Raw genomic sequence first — 14,560 nt, 5'->3', positions numbered from 1 at the left:
GTGCACTTGCGACGGCGTGTTTGTGCGAAGCTCACTTCTAGACACATTGCCGGGGCAGGATGTTCACGCCGCCCTTTTGAGGGTGGCTCGGTCGGCTCTTTCCCACTGAGCCTATCCTGCCGAGTTTTCGCAGTCGGGGGGCAATGAGTGATTTGCGGGTAGTTTTTTCAGCAGCGTCGCGATGTTTGGCCAATACCAGTGGCATTGTGTCTTTCTTTAGCTATTGGAAGAAACCGTATAACCCGGAGGAGACCATGCAGAACAGGGGGAGTCGATACAAACGTCACGCAGGAAAGGCCCCTCTTGCTGCGAGGCACAAAGTGTTACCACCATGCAATCCTGGCGCCCTTCGTCAAATTTGTACCATGACACCGGTTTCGAATGAAGTCGGGTGACCTTCGACGTGATCCGTAGTTCAAACAAATCAATCGAGACGCCGGCGTATGGCAGCACGAGCAGTTTATGAATGAAATTAGTAACTGGCGCGATGAATGAATGAATGAATCTTGAACGTCCGCCGTGAAGCAAAGCGGCGCGTATTCGTATGGCGTACGGCTCGTACGCCGGCACCGGCGCGGTAATGACCAGGGCGGCCGGCGGAAATTCCGAGCCGCGGAGCTCGGCAACAAAGCGGCGAACGCGCGTACTGCCGCTGGGCCAGGGAGGCTCAATGCGGAGAATGCGTCGGTGGTTATGTCCCCACAGGGGGTGACTGCTTGGAAAAAAGCAGTTCACGTGATGCTGCTGACACATCCGGTCCTGATGACATCTGGCCACAAGCCCCCCCCACCATCCTCGCTGGTGGTGGCCGCGGCGGCGGCAGCTTTATCGAGGAGTAGCTGTAATTTCCATTGGGAAGCGGAGCGAGGTCATTTTCATCGTCTTTGCTTCGTGCGCACGTCTCTGTGTGTGTATCTCTCTCTCCGTCTACTCACCCCCCCCCCCCAACGGGGCTGAGATTTCACGCGGGCACTGTACTCGGCGCCGCTAACAAAGTGCCAGCCCAGGGTAGCGGTGGAGAGAAAATGGTCGTGCCTGATGGTGATGTAATTTGTGTGGAGTGCCGTAGCTAGGAGAGGAGCTGGAGAGAGAGAATGGTTCCCCTAATGCACCTCCGATTAGCACGGTCGGCTACGTACATTGCGAAATAAGTTTGACATACATACATAATGAGTTCTCTGACGATGACGTACGAAGTGCAGTTTTTAAGGAGAGCAGCAGTGGAGAGTGAAGGGCCGGTGTTGTTGATACAAATGGTGCTAACGAGTAATCGGATGAAGACGCGTTGAGTGCAGTTGTTGTAGAGAGTGCAGCAGTGGTGAGAGAATGGCTGCCGACGACGACGACGATGATGATGATATTGTGCGTTCCGCAGGTGCTAGCGAGGGCAGGATGTCCGACTGTGCCGAGGCCGTGAGTGACTCTCCCTCGCTCGCCACGGACGGAGCGGACAGCCCGCGGCGGGGACAGGTAATCCGCGGACACTCGACACAACACTCCCGAGTTAACCATTCCGAGTAGTTAACAATGCACACGGACAGCCCACAGTTGCAACGGGCGACGTACGTAGAGACGCACAAAACACTCAACACTCGTAACGTGCTGTGACACCTGTAGATAAACAATTTAACGCTGTTCATCTACAGGTCACGGCAGGGTCCGGCAACACACCCAGACACGCGAAACACTCCTTATGAAACACTCCTCCATCAACACTACAGATGAAGCACATTCATACTCTGCAGGTAGAAATCAAAAATGCAACGATACACAAGTAGAATTCCAGCCATCACACTCCAACTTATCACAATCCACCCTATCACAATCCACCCTATTGCTCTCCACCCCAGGTTGCCAGGGCATTCCAATAATAGAGCCAACGACACGCATGTACAGTGAGGGAAAAAAGTATTTGATCCCCTGCTAATTTTGTACGTTTGCCCACTGACAAAGAAATGATCAGTCTATAATTTTAATGGTAGGTTTATTTGAACAGTGAGAGATAGAATAACAACAACAAAAATCCAGAAAAATGCATGTCAAAAATGTTATAAATTGATTTGCATTTTAATGAGAGAAATAAGTATTTGACCCCCTCTCAATCAGAAAGATTTCTGGCTCCCAGGTGTCTTTTATACAGGTAACGAGCTGAGATTAGGAGCACACTCTTAAAGGGAGTGCTCCTAATCTCAGCTTGTTACCTGTATAAAAGACACCTGTCCACACAAGCAATCAATCAGATTCCAAACTTTCCACCATGGCCAAGACCAAAAAGCTATCCAAGGATGTCAGGGACAAGATTGTAGACCTACACAAGGCAGGAATTAGCTACAAAACCATTGCCAAGCAGCTTGGTGAGAAGGTGACAACAGTTGGTGTGATTATTCGCAAATGGAAGAAACACAAAAGAACTGTCACTCTCCCTCGGCCTGGGGCTCCATGCAAGATCTCACCTCGTGGAGTTGCAATGATCATGAGAACGGTGAGGAATCAGCCCAGAACTACACGGGAGGATCTTGTCAATGATCTCAACGCAGCTGGGACCATAGTCACCAATAAATCAATTGGTAACACACTATGCCGTGAAGGACTGAATCCTGCAAAGCCTGCAAGGTCCCCCTGCTCAAGAAAGCACACATACATGCCCGTCTGAAGTTTGCCAATGAACATCTGAATGGTTCAGAGGACAACTGGGTGAAAGTGTTGTGGTCAGATGAGACCATAATGGAGCTCTTTGGCATCAACTCACCTCGCCGTGTTTGAAGGAGGAGGAATGCTGCCTATGACCCCAAGAACACCATCCCCACCGTCAAACATGGAAGTGGAAACATTATGCTTTGGGGGTGTTTTTCTGCTAAGGGGACAGGACAACTTCACCGCATCAAAGGGACGATGGACAGGGCCATGTACCGTCAAAACTTGGGTGAGAACCTCCTTCCCTCAGCCAGGGCATTGAAAATGGGTCGTGGATGGGTATTCCAGCATGACAATGACCCAAAACACACGGCCAAGGCAACAAAGGAAGAAGCACATTAAGGTCCTGGAGTGGCCTAGCCAGTCTCCAGACTTTAATCCCAAAGAAAATCTGTGGGGGGAGCTGAAGGTTCGAGTTGTCAAACGTCAGCCTTGAAACCTTAATGACTTGGGGAAGATCTGCAAAGAGGAGTGAGACAAAATCCCTCCTGAGATGTGTGCAAACCTGGTGGCCAACTACAAGAAACGTCTGACCTCTGTGATTACCAACAAGGGTTTTGCCACCAAGTACTAAGTCATGTTTTGCAGAGGGGTCAAATACTTTTTTCCCTCAGTAAAATGCAAATCAATTTATAACATTTTTGACATGCGTTTTTCTGGATTTTTTTGTTGTTATTCTGTCTCTCACTGTTCAAATAAACCTACCATTACAATTATAGACTGATCATTGCTTCGTCAGTGGGCAAACGTACAAAATCAGCAGGGGATCAAGTAATTTTTCCCTCACTTGTACGTACGTGTATATGCTGAACACCCAAACGACGGCGCTCACGGTTTCAATTGGCGACGGACTTGAGCAAAGTTCAGCGAGAAAACCTCAGCGCGCGCGCGCGCTTGCAACCAAGAGGAGAGCGGCAGGCAGGCGCGCCCAGCAGGCCCCCGCCGCTGCCGTCGCAGCTTCCACGTCGATCGTTTGCCGCCGCTCCCGAGCGTCGTAGCGAGGCACGTAAACAAACTGGGACGGCGGGTCCCTGCGCCGCCGCCGTGCGGCGAGGAAATTTGCCGCGATTGTCTCTCCGTGACGACGCAAATTATTCGCCCGCTGGTGGGAGGAGGGGGGGCGGGCGGGGGGTGCGGCGGTTCAGCCGGGTTGCGTTGCTGTTCATGCCGTTGTCGTCATTGTCGTCGTCGGTCGTGTAAGCGTTTGTGTAAAACAGTTGGCGTGGCAGAAGGTGGGAAGGCCCCCCCCTCCCCACTCCCACCACCCCCCACCCCCTCCCCCCCCGGGGTGGCTGGCGGTGCACGATTCATCAACGTGCGATTCGATGGACGCGATTCAAATCGCTTGATCATATTACCCGGATTATGAGAAGGGCTTTCCCCCCCCAACCCATCCACCCACCGCCCACCCCCCCACTCCCTCGTGGCCGTAGTTTGAATCAAAACTTTGGGATGTGTCTTAACCCTTTCCCATTCTGAGACGTCTGCAAGTTGCAGGGTGGGGGGGGGTAGGGGGTCCCATTCACCGCTGAATCTGGGAACGCACGAGCGACTCAGCATTAATTTATTTAGAGAGGCAAAGTAGCACCGTTGTTTTTTAAAGACATTTGCACTTTCCGCAAAGAACCGTGGCGGAAGGACCACACTCTACGATAGCTGACGCCAAACTGCGTCACACGCCCTGCCGCATGGCCTTGTGGGGAGCCTCGGTACCAATAAAGTTATTTCATATTAGTTTTTGTTTCGGTTCCGTTCCAATGACATACACGTACGTCATCGGAAAGGAATCGGAAAGGGTTAAAATTATCCGGTAGGTGTAGGTGTCTGTGAGCAACATTTGTATAAATGCATTGGCACCGGGCACAATTATGGGGTGTGTTTTACTTTCTGGAGCTTTTCCTAGTAGAGACAACTCGGTCATCAGTCATTTTTTTTCAATAATTTTTTTTACTGACTGGTACCGTCTTGGTTTGTGTTTTTGTGGGTTTGTGCATTTAATTGGCCTAAATCTTTCGTTAGCATTTCATTTGCATGTACTTATCATAAGCAGCAATAGCCGTGGCCACTGCACTGCTGAAGGTAGGCCTCCCCAGGCCTGCCGCTTTCTCTCAGGACCCTGCCTATTTATAATGATCCACTTAGCGCTGCACACGTGGATGTGCGTTGTGACGACGACGACGACGCGTGACGACGACACGTGACGACCACGCGTGACGACGACGACGCCAAGGGGGACGACGCCAAGGGGGGGGGGGGGTGGGCCATGACATTACGCTGCCCTAAAAATATCCTCATCCATTTAGCGCTTATTTTTGTTACGTAACCCATGATTTTTGAACAAAGCTTTCACCAATTTGCGCCAGAATTTTACATGGTAAGTAGTCCCTAATAGCAACGCAGCCATGGAACAATAATCCAATTTATATCGGGTCATCATCATCATCATTATGAGAGTTATTATGGCCCCATGGTACAGACAGACAGATTGATAGACAGAGCTAATGCATTAACGCTTGAAGGATTCGTTGAACATTGTTGTATAACAACGAGTCTCGATTAGTTTCGGAGAGTTAACGCTGCCATGGATCGCTGCTGTTGCCCGTGAAGTGAAAACTATTGGAAATTTATAGCAGCCGAATACCTCTAAAACGCGTGATGTTGATTCTAAATGTGGAGGGGAAAACCGGAGGACCCAGATAAAAATCCACGCGACTACGGGGAGAACACGCAAACTCCAAATATACAGGCATCGTCAGGGTAGGGATCCAACCCACAACCTCCTGTATACCAGACGAGGTAGTTAACATCTCGACATTGTGGTGCCCCATTTCACACGGTTTGCACCCAATTTCATCAAGACAGACATACGAAAGCAGGGACTCATGGACGGATGGGACCGGACTAACGCACTGACGCTTTTCACAATTATTTAGAAAGCGTAAAAAAAAAGAAAGGGGGACACAGAATAAGAAAAAAAAAAGCAAACCCCGTCACGTTTGATTTAGCGGCGTGTACCCGTGTGTTATTATTATCGAGCGTGTGTCTGCCTGTGGGGGCGTTGCGCCTTAGCCAACGCGAGCCGATCAATAAGGGTCAAGCGAAGACCGTGATCGCACGCGCGTTTTTGTGTCTCCCTACCCCCCCCCCCGGCACCCCTCCGCCCCCCAACCATTGCCACCACCACCACTTGCGCAAACGCATGCAGCTGCCGTCTGCGCACTTACCCCAGTCACGCCTCGGTAATCCCATTTCACGTCGCTTCACGCCGGCTCGGGAATCAAAGCGCCATCAGTCTGTCAGTGACACCATCGCTGCTGCCAACGGCCCGGGCGGGGACAATGATAAAGAAGATGATGGTGGTGGTGGTGATGGTGGTGATGGCGGTGGTGATGGTGGTGATGTTAAAGTGAGAGGTGCGGCCCTGCAGCTGCTTGCCCACACCATTTTAGGCGCGGGAGTGGCAAGATGTTAACTACCTCGCCTGGTATGCAGGAGTGCGTGGGTTCGACCCTCACCGCGGCACCTGATTATTTGCTTGTTCTCCCCGTGGGCGCGTGGATTTTTCTCCGGGTCCTCCGGTTTTTCTCTCCACATTTAGACTCGACGTGCGCTTAGAGTATTTGCCTGATTTTAATTTGCTACATCATGATGATAAGCCACTTAGTTGAGCTGTCAGTTGTGGTGAGGTCGCTTCTGAAAGTGAATTACACAGCTTCGTGGGCCTTACCTCGCAAAATAAAAAATAATTTAGTTTGGGAGCTCTGGGGACCCCCTCTAGAGGGTATGTTAGGCCTAATCTTCTACACTGGCCAGACGTCTTATGAGAAGAGGGGGGCTTACCCAGACTTTAGCCCACCACGCGCGACCTGCCCGATCAGCTGACCGTGTTGGATCCCTCTTCCGCTGCTAGGTGCACCGAGCCGGTGGGAGGGAGAGTTTTAAGACTCTCCCCATTGTTTGAACTGCCTTGCTGGGAGTTTGAATCGATCCGGTTCACCTCTCTATTGCAAGCCCAGTGGTGTGTGAGCCATCACATCACAGTGGCAGCAGCAGCAGCTGACGATGATAACGATCATTTAACACGCAGGAGGAATTCGCGACTAATATTAACCATAATAGAGGTGTTTTTTTCCGGTGTTAGATCGTGTAAATATAAATGTGTCGTTAAATCTGCCACCACCACCCGACACAGCCAATTGGGTAAGGTTTGTCACTTGAATTAAACAACCCACAACGTTTACTCAGATTGTAAAATATTGGGGTTTTACTCTCCCATCTAACCCAAAAAACCCTCTTGTGGATAATGATCACGATGACTGTGTTGGCAGTGTCTAACACTTGGAAGATTTCAGGTGTGAACTCGTGTTTAATTATTTTTCTAATCTAGTGTTTGTGTGTGTAAGACACATTTTAATAATAATTAAAGTTGATAAAGCACCCTTAAACAATTATTCGCAGGGGGCTATGCATGGAAAGGCAAAAAATAGTTAAACATCGACCAAGGAAAGACGAAGTGGGAAAGACTTTTGAAAATAACAAAAAAATGGAGAGAAATCAATTTTAAACAGATGTGTTTTTAGTCGAGATTTGAAGATGTGTAGTGGCTCGGAATTCCCCTGACCTTGAAGGGCAGGGAGTTACAAAGCGTAGGTGGCGGAAAAAAGCCATCACCACCCCCCAAGTGTGTAGCCCAGAGACCGTGGGACAGTGAGCAAATCTCCAAATCACCTGGAATGCACTCATTGGAGCATCCGAAGCTAAGCAGGGTTGAGCCTCGATAGTGCTTGAATTGATGACCGCCGTGCATGCCAGGCTGTCATAGGCAGCCGCAAAGCTGTGCTACGTGGTGGCCAACAGAGGGCAGTCCAGCAAAATCTATTTTTGTACTGTGATTCTGTGATCCCACAGGACCACGTTGCCCAACCTTAGCAACCGCCACTGACCAGCGTGGTGAAGTATAGTCAAATAACCCCAACCACCCGCATGGTGCGACAGGGTGACGCTCATCCAGCATTTGTAGAAGAAAATGGTTGTGCTTGCAAATAACATAAATTGTCCATCATAGAGGTACAGAACGTGCCAATTTGTCACAAGTACAGCACACTGGTGTGTTGGAGAGCCAAGCCACAACATTTACAAACTGAGTATGACGTTTCGCCAGTGATTACAACTAGCTTCATCAGGCGATAGCCAGATTTTGCCTGATGAAGCTAGTTGTAATTACTGTTGAAACGTCATACTCAGTTTGTAAATGTTGTGGCTTGGCTCTCCAACACACCGGTGTGCTCTGCTAGTGACGAATTGGCCACGTTCTGTTTACCTGTTAACCCTTACTAGGCTGTGTGTCGGGTGGTGGCGGGTTTTAACGATGCATTCATATAATTACAGGATCTAACCCAAAATCCTCTATTATGAATGATAGTGATCGCGAAAGCCTACGTGTTAAACTAACATAAATTGTAATAAGATATATGCAAATGTTATGTTTATGCAAATGGTGAGAACGATTGAGATGGAACAAATGGGTTCACCGCAAACAAGGCAGACAGAGCAGACGAGCCGCACAATAATAAGACATTGCGGACAAGATACGCGGTACAAATGTGTCGGTACAGATGCAACGGCGCAGACAGAATGAGACAAGATGGCCCAAGCAAGACATTACAAACATGGCAGAGATTAAATAGCGCACACAAGACCGTACAAACAAAACAAGAATAATCCTCAATCCGTGAATCAAATTGCGACCCTGAGTCATTAATTGAATTTTGTATCACGAGATGGTGGTGCATTCTTAACATTCCCGGTGTGTTTGTATTTATGTCATTACACTACGGGGAATGCAAATGCAGTGGTCCGTGCACTGCACTACGAACCCTGTAAACTGAGTTTAATTCACAGCCGTGGCTGGAAAGTGGTGTCTGAACCTGGTCTAGCCAGGCCTTGCCTATAGCTTCATATGATGAGTGTGCCTGGTACGGTGCATAAATATGCACGCTGAACTTCTTTCGCACCGTACGTAGCCAACCGAGCTTATCGGGGCTGGGATTAGTACGGTATATTGGCTCTGGGGAGACAAAGGTGAGCCTGGCGTGGTACTAACCACACCATCCATTAACGTGCCATGCTGATCTTAGCAGATGCTCGCTAACAGCATTTTCCCCCAACAAAGTGATGTAAGGCTCCACTGGGGCTCTTTGAACAGTGACGGCTTTTTCTTTCACCGAAATGTCACGGCGAGCGTGCAGCAGTAATAAAATGTGGAAATGACTGTCCCGCAAGAGTTAAGTGTGGTCGGTACTTGCTGCATAAGCCCACAATCTAGCCCCGCACACCCCTCCAACAAGCATGGTGATTGCCCCCTTCCAAGCACTATCCTGGCTCAACCCCGCTTAGCTTCCGAGATTTGAAGAGATGTACGTGCGTGTGTTGAACTTCATTTCACACCGTAGGTAGCCAACCTAACTAATCAGAGGTGTGGGGGAAGGATAACAAACTGAACACAATGCATAAGCTCTGTCCCGTCCATGTGTCCGTCTGCAGTGGGAGAGTCAGGATAACATTTACAAATATGACCCAGTATATGGCTGAAGATTTAGTACAAAGTTGCCTTACTTGTAGGGACTTACCCGATAAAAAAACTGGCAGATTCACGAAAGGGTTGCCCAAAAACTTGGTAACTAAAACCAGCGCTGAAAGAACAAAACTTTTGTGGGGCCAAGGAGATGACGTCACTCGTTCGCCTCCCCGTAACGCCATGATGCTCGACGTGATGCAGCACACGCATGGCCGACTCTTCATTGAATAGCATCACGTGATCGTTAACGTCCGCTGTGAAGGTGACGGCGTGGAGTACTCGTGGTTTATGCACTTAGTGTAAATACACTTGTAGTATTAATACACTTATAGTATTAATACAATTGTAGTATTAACCAGGGCGGTCGCAGGGTCTGAACCAGGGTGGTCGCGGGCTCTGAATCACAAACCTATGCAGCAAGAGATGAACGCGCTGCAGCTCGGCCTGTCGCCGCCCCGATCAACCGTTCGCGCTTCATTAACGGGATTAAAAGAGACTTTAAAGTTACGGCAAAGCTCACCATTATAGTACTTTAGTGATGCCACTGCCGATGCTGAAGTGTAGCTTGGACGGCACTGTCGTGTTACGATTAGAGTGCTTCTCTCTGTGACCTTAAATCAAATCAATTATAGAACTGCGCTGGCAGTGGTGCAGGAGCACGCATATTGGGACCGCCATCCCTCCCCCCCCCCACGGAGATGGAATCCTCACAGCGATCATTTAAATCCAAGCACACGGGCGTTACGGTGGTGAAATGTTCGATACCTCGCCTTGTATACAGGAGGGCCTGAAGTCTCCTGTATATTTGGAGTTTGCAAGTTTACTTGTGATGGCGTGGATTAAAAAAAAAATAAAAGTTTTTCCCATTTTAAATAACGCAGCAGTAAAAAAAGCCTAAAAATGACTATTATACAATATTTACCACGTATCTCATGCATCATGAAATACCTCGTAATAAATTAATGCGGGAGTGGAGCGGTGCTACGGTATTTAAACTTGCTGCTGTTACTAACCCGGGCCACGGAGAGTTCATTTCCCGGTCACGGTCAACATCGATAGCAAGCGATACACGAACCCATGCTGGGTGCTGCCCCCCCCACCCCTCCGGCCAGCCCGTAACTGACCAGCCTGGTGAAGCACGGTTCAACGACCCCCCGCGACCGACGCGGCAGGGAGACGCCGTCATCCGGCAGTGTATCGATACATTATTCATGAATGAGATTGGCCAAACAGCCCAGTGTAGGAGCACCCTGATGAAATAAGTCTTGAGACTCGGAAAGCCTTTCCTGGGTAAATTAACCCTTTAGTTCGAGTAGTTTAGAACGACTCTCCTAAGGGCTTCCACACCCGTGCCCCAAAAAACACCGCTAAAGTTACTATGACCAAAATGCAGAGAGATCACACATCCACCCTATTTGGGTCACCGCTACGTGACACTGACGTTCCCCTCTCCCATTAAAAATCCCTCCTGCACGTTATCCGGAAACTCGGAAGACTTCTTCACAATTCTGGAAAATGGCCTGATGGAGCTGGTTGTAATCAATGAAATATCCGACTCAAATTGTAAATATTGTGGGTTTACTCTGAAACACACTGGTACGCTGAAGTAGTAACTGATTGGCACTTCTTGTTCACGTGACAAACCTTACTGATTGGCTGCGTCGGGCGGTGGTGGGTGAACGACGCATTTTTACTCACGCGATCTCACCCAACAAAAAAACCTTTATTATGAATAATATTGGTCGCGAAAGTCTACGTCGTGGCAAACCGGTGTGCATGCCGCCACGTCCAATGCGCACGCGTGATTTGCCTTCCCCTCGGTTTCCCTCTTTTCTTTTTACTCGGCGCGCTGTGCCACCCAGCTGCTCGACCCGCCGCCCCCGCAGACGGACGTGAAGCTGTTGTCAGCTGTGGGCGCCGACCTCGCCGCCAAGCAGTTCCTGCTGGCCAGCGCCGGGGTCGGCGGCTCAGCGGGCGGCGCCGGCGGGCAGCCTGTGGTCGGGCGCATTCCCGTGATCCTGGCCACCGGTGACGGTGGTGCAGCGCAGCACCTTCAGGTGAGAGAGAGAGGCAGCTCGCTCGCTCGCTTGCGTCCCCACAAGCGCTTGCGGAGCTGACTCCGTCAAAGAGTCCCGTCGGGGAAGTTGCGCAGTCGCACCTCCAATTAGCGCGGTTGGCTATATACGGTGCGAAAGAAGTTCAGCATACATGCATATATAAAAGGCAACCCTGCGCTTGCTTAGGCCACTGTTGGAGGAACAATCTGCCGATCGACGGAGTCCACGAGAGGGAGTTCCAGATAGTCCTCTCCGGTCGGGTTTTATTTAGCCTGCTCTTCCATTGTGCACCACACGTTTAGCAACCCAAGAAGTAGTGTGGGGGATTTCTCTGGCTGCAGAACTCCCCGACTTGAATTTCTTAAGACGTGGCGAAGCGGCCTGGCGGTAGCGCGCTCGCCGCTTGTTGCAGAGGGTCACGGTTCGAATCCGGCGGCCGCCCCGATTATATTGCCGCACGGGTGTGATGACCCTAGTAATACTACAACGCGCCGTCTGCTTCACACCGGATGCTAAAAGATCCCTTGACGTCGTTCGCAAGAGTAGGCCATTTTGCGTGCTGGTATCGAGGTCCAGATTAGCCAAATTCGTCGTCTTCAAGGTGACGTGTCGCCCACGGCGGTAGCGCGGGTGCCCTCCTCGCTCCCCGCGGAGACCGCCCCGCCCAGGATTAATCCCGCGAGTTTATTAACCGTGGTGGATACAGGGACACCTCTACTTATGAACGAGTTAGGTTCCAGAGGTCTGTTCGTAAGTCGATTTGTTCGTAAGCCCAACTTTACTCCCGTCGATTCCAAACACATTGTATGGCATGTACACTAAACGCGGGGAATGGCTTTCCAAGTTGTATAATCTCCTGTACATGTAGATGCCACTGGTTTTTCACGTTCTGCATATGTAGATGCCACCACCGTTATCTAATGCGCGGTGGTTGACAGATTTGTTTTATATATATTTTATTATTTTATTGTTTCCCTTCATCGTGACTTTACCGAAAGAACTAAGAATAAGAATTACTGCAGTCACGAAAGCTTTAAATCAAAATTTAACCGCCTCTACGGGGAGGGTTTTCACATAACTTTAAGATCCTTCAACAAACTCCGGGATAAGAAGGCTCAGCTGATCGAGTCTCTCACCTTTCTGAAGCGATGCCGTGACTCTGGGGTAATACCAATCGCATTTACACTGACCTCTGCTGCTGTAACGTCTTCTAATGCGAAACGAATTATTTTCAAAACTAGCTTATACGCACCGAACTAGATCAGTTAGACAAGACACTCTACAAATCACACTTATCATTGACGGCAACAATGTCCACATCGGATTGGGAACATGTAGACAATATGACTGCCTCTTCAGCTGCTACTATGTCGACCAAATGTAAGGACAACCTGATTTCCAAATTTAACCTCCTCTTCAACAAAAGACCGGACCCACACACCAAAAAGTTAGATGTTAACAAAGTCGTAATTAATCGCAGTAACAGTTCTATTTCCGATGGTCTGAAATCCGTTTTAGCTGAAGGTCTAAACTTTGCAGTCACACCTAAACACATACCAGTTAATGATATAATTGCCCAAGTAGACGTTGCTCTCAGGGGTCTGGGTCACATAGTTGCAGACGTAGCAAGATCTGAAATCGCTGCAACCCTCAAAAACGCTAAGATGCCAGCTAGCAACCTCAGCAAAGATGAGCGTTTTGAATTATATAAATTAAAAAAGAGGGATGATATTGTAGTCCTCTCAGCTGACAAGGGCAATGCTACTGTCATCATGGATAAAATAGAATACAACAACAAAATTAAATAATTACTCGACGATGGTAGTTATACAAAAATAAAAAGAGATCCCACCAACAGCCTCGTCACACAAACCAACAAAATAATTTCTGATTCAACCGCATTAATTGATCAATCTTAACAGTTTTCGTTGAAACCTTCTGCTGCCAGGCCACCAAGATTATAAGGCTTACCAAAAATACATAAAGTAGATACACCCCTTCGTCCCATCGTCTCTACTATCAACTCCCCCACCTACAAACTGGCTCGTTTTTTGTCTGAAATCCTGCGTCCTTTCACTGGAAAAACCACCTCTGCGGTACAAAATTCTACTCACCTGGTATCAACAATCAAGGGTATTTCCCTGTCCCCAGACGACCTGCTTGTCAGTTTTGATGTAGTTTCCTTATTCACCAAGGTTCCTGTACCTGACACCATCGCAATCATTGAAGACTTGGTTCATCAAGGACTAAACACTGAGGTACCCCCCCTGGTGAGACACTGTTTAACCAATACATACTTCACTTGGAATGGAACTTTCTACAAACAAACTGAGGGCACCCCAATGGGCTCCCCCTATCTCCGGTTATAGCTAACATTTTCATGGAGAAATTTGAGACTGACGCCATCCAGACTGCCACTCTGCGCCCAACCTTATGGAAGAGGTACGTGGATGACACTTTTGTCATCTGGCCACATGGCCGGCCTGCTCTAGACCAATTCTTCGACCACATCAATTCCATACACCCAGCCATCAGATTTACCATGGAAGTCGAAAAAGATGGCAAGCTACCTTTTTTGGATGTCCTAATTAAAAAGAGACCTGATGGTTCAATGAGCCACTCTGTCTACAGGAAAGCTACCCAAACGGATGCTTATCTGAAACCGGATTCCCACCACCATCCATCACAGAAGAATTCTCTCATCAAGACTCTGTATCATAGAGCCCAATGCATATCCGACCAGGAACACATAGGCAGTGAACTCAAGCACGTACACCAAGCTCTTAAGGCTAATGGTTACTCCGACTATACAATCCGCAAAGCTATCACTTAAACCATGAAGAAGGACCCTCTTGAGGAGCCTTTCAAAACCATCACTTTACCCTACATTGCGGGGATCACAAAAAAGATCTCCAAAATCTTGAATAAACACAAGATCCAGGTCCGTTTCAACACATTACATAAAATCCGTGATCTGGTTCCGTCTGTAAAAGATGTGATTCCGGACATACAATACCCTGGTGTCTACAGACTAAGTTGCCTCTGTGGTAGTAGTTACATTGGAGAAACCAAACGCCATGTCTCGGACCGCATTCGTGAACACAAAGCAGACCTTAAACACGGTAGGACCAACACCTCGGCCGTGGCAGATCATTGTTATAATTCAGTAGGCTCACATGACATTGACTTTTCCAAGATAGAGGTTCTTTGTAAGCCATCTGGCTACCATGAG

At 48.8% G+C, this 14,560-nt stretch overlaps 1 protein-coding gene across 5 annotated transcripts in view; it reads left to right on the top strand.

Annotated features, from left to right (window-relative positions):
* Positions 1–14,560, top strand: part of LOC116952759 (nuclear receptor subfamily 2 group C member 2-like) — a 99,606-nt gene that overhangs the window by 52,729 nt on the left and 32,317 nt on the right. For 4 of the 5 annotated variants that reach the window (XM_076074500.1, XM_076074502.1, XM_076074501.1 and 1 more), the window contains exons 2-3: positions 1,376–1,470; positions 11,134–11,328. In XM_076074500.1, coding sequence (XP_075930615.1) covers positions 1,393–1,470; positions 11,134–11,328 — 273 coding nt within the window. In that variant the 5' untranslated portion in view covers positions 1,376–1,392. The remainder of the gene's footprint in view (positions 1–1,375; positions 1,471–11,133; positions 11,329–14,560) is intronic. The other variant, XM_076074503.1, reaches the window with a different exon arrangement.

This window comes from Petromyzon marinus, chromosome 48, assembly GCF_048934315.1.
Source record: "Petromyzon marinus isolate PM22_M1 ecotype Great Lakes invasive population chromosome 48, UKy_Petmar_22M1.pri1.0, whole genome shotgun sequence".
NCBI classification, from domain to species: Eukaryota; Metazoa; Chordata; class Hyperoartia; order Petromyzontiformes; family Petromyzontidae; genus Petromyzon; species Petromyzon marinus.
The sequence above is the reverse complement of the archived record's forward strand: the minus strand, read 5'-3'. Positions and strand labels throughout refer to the sequence as shown.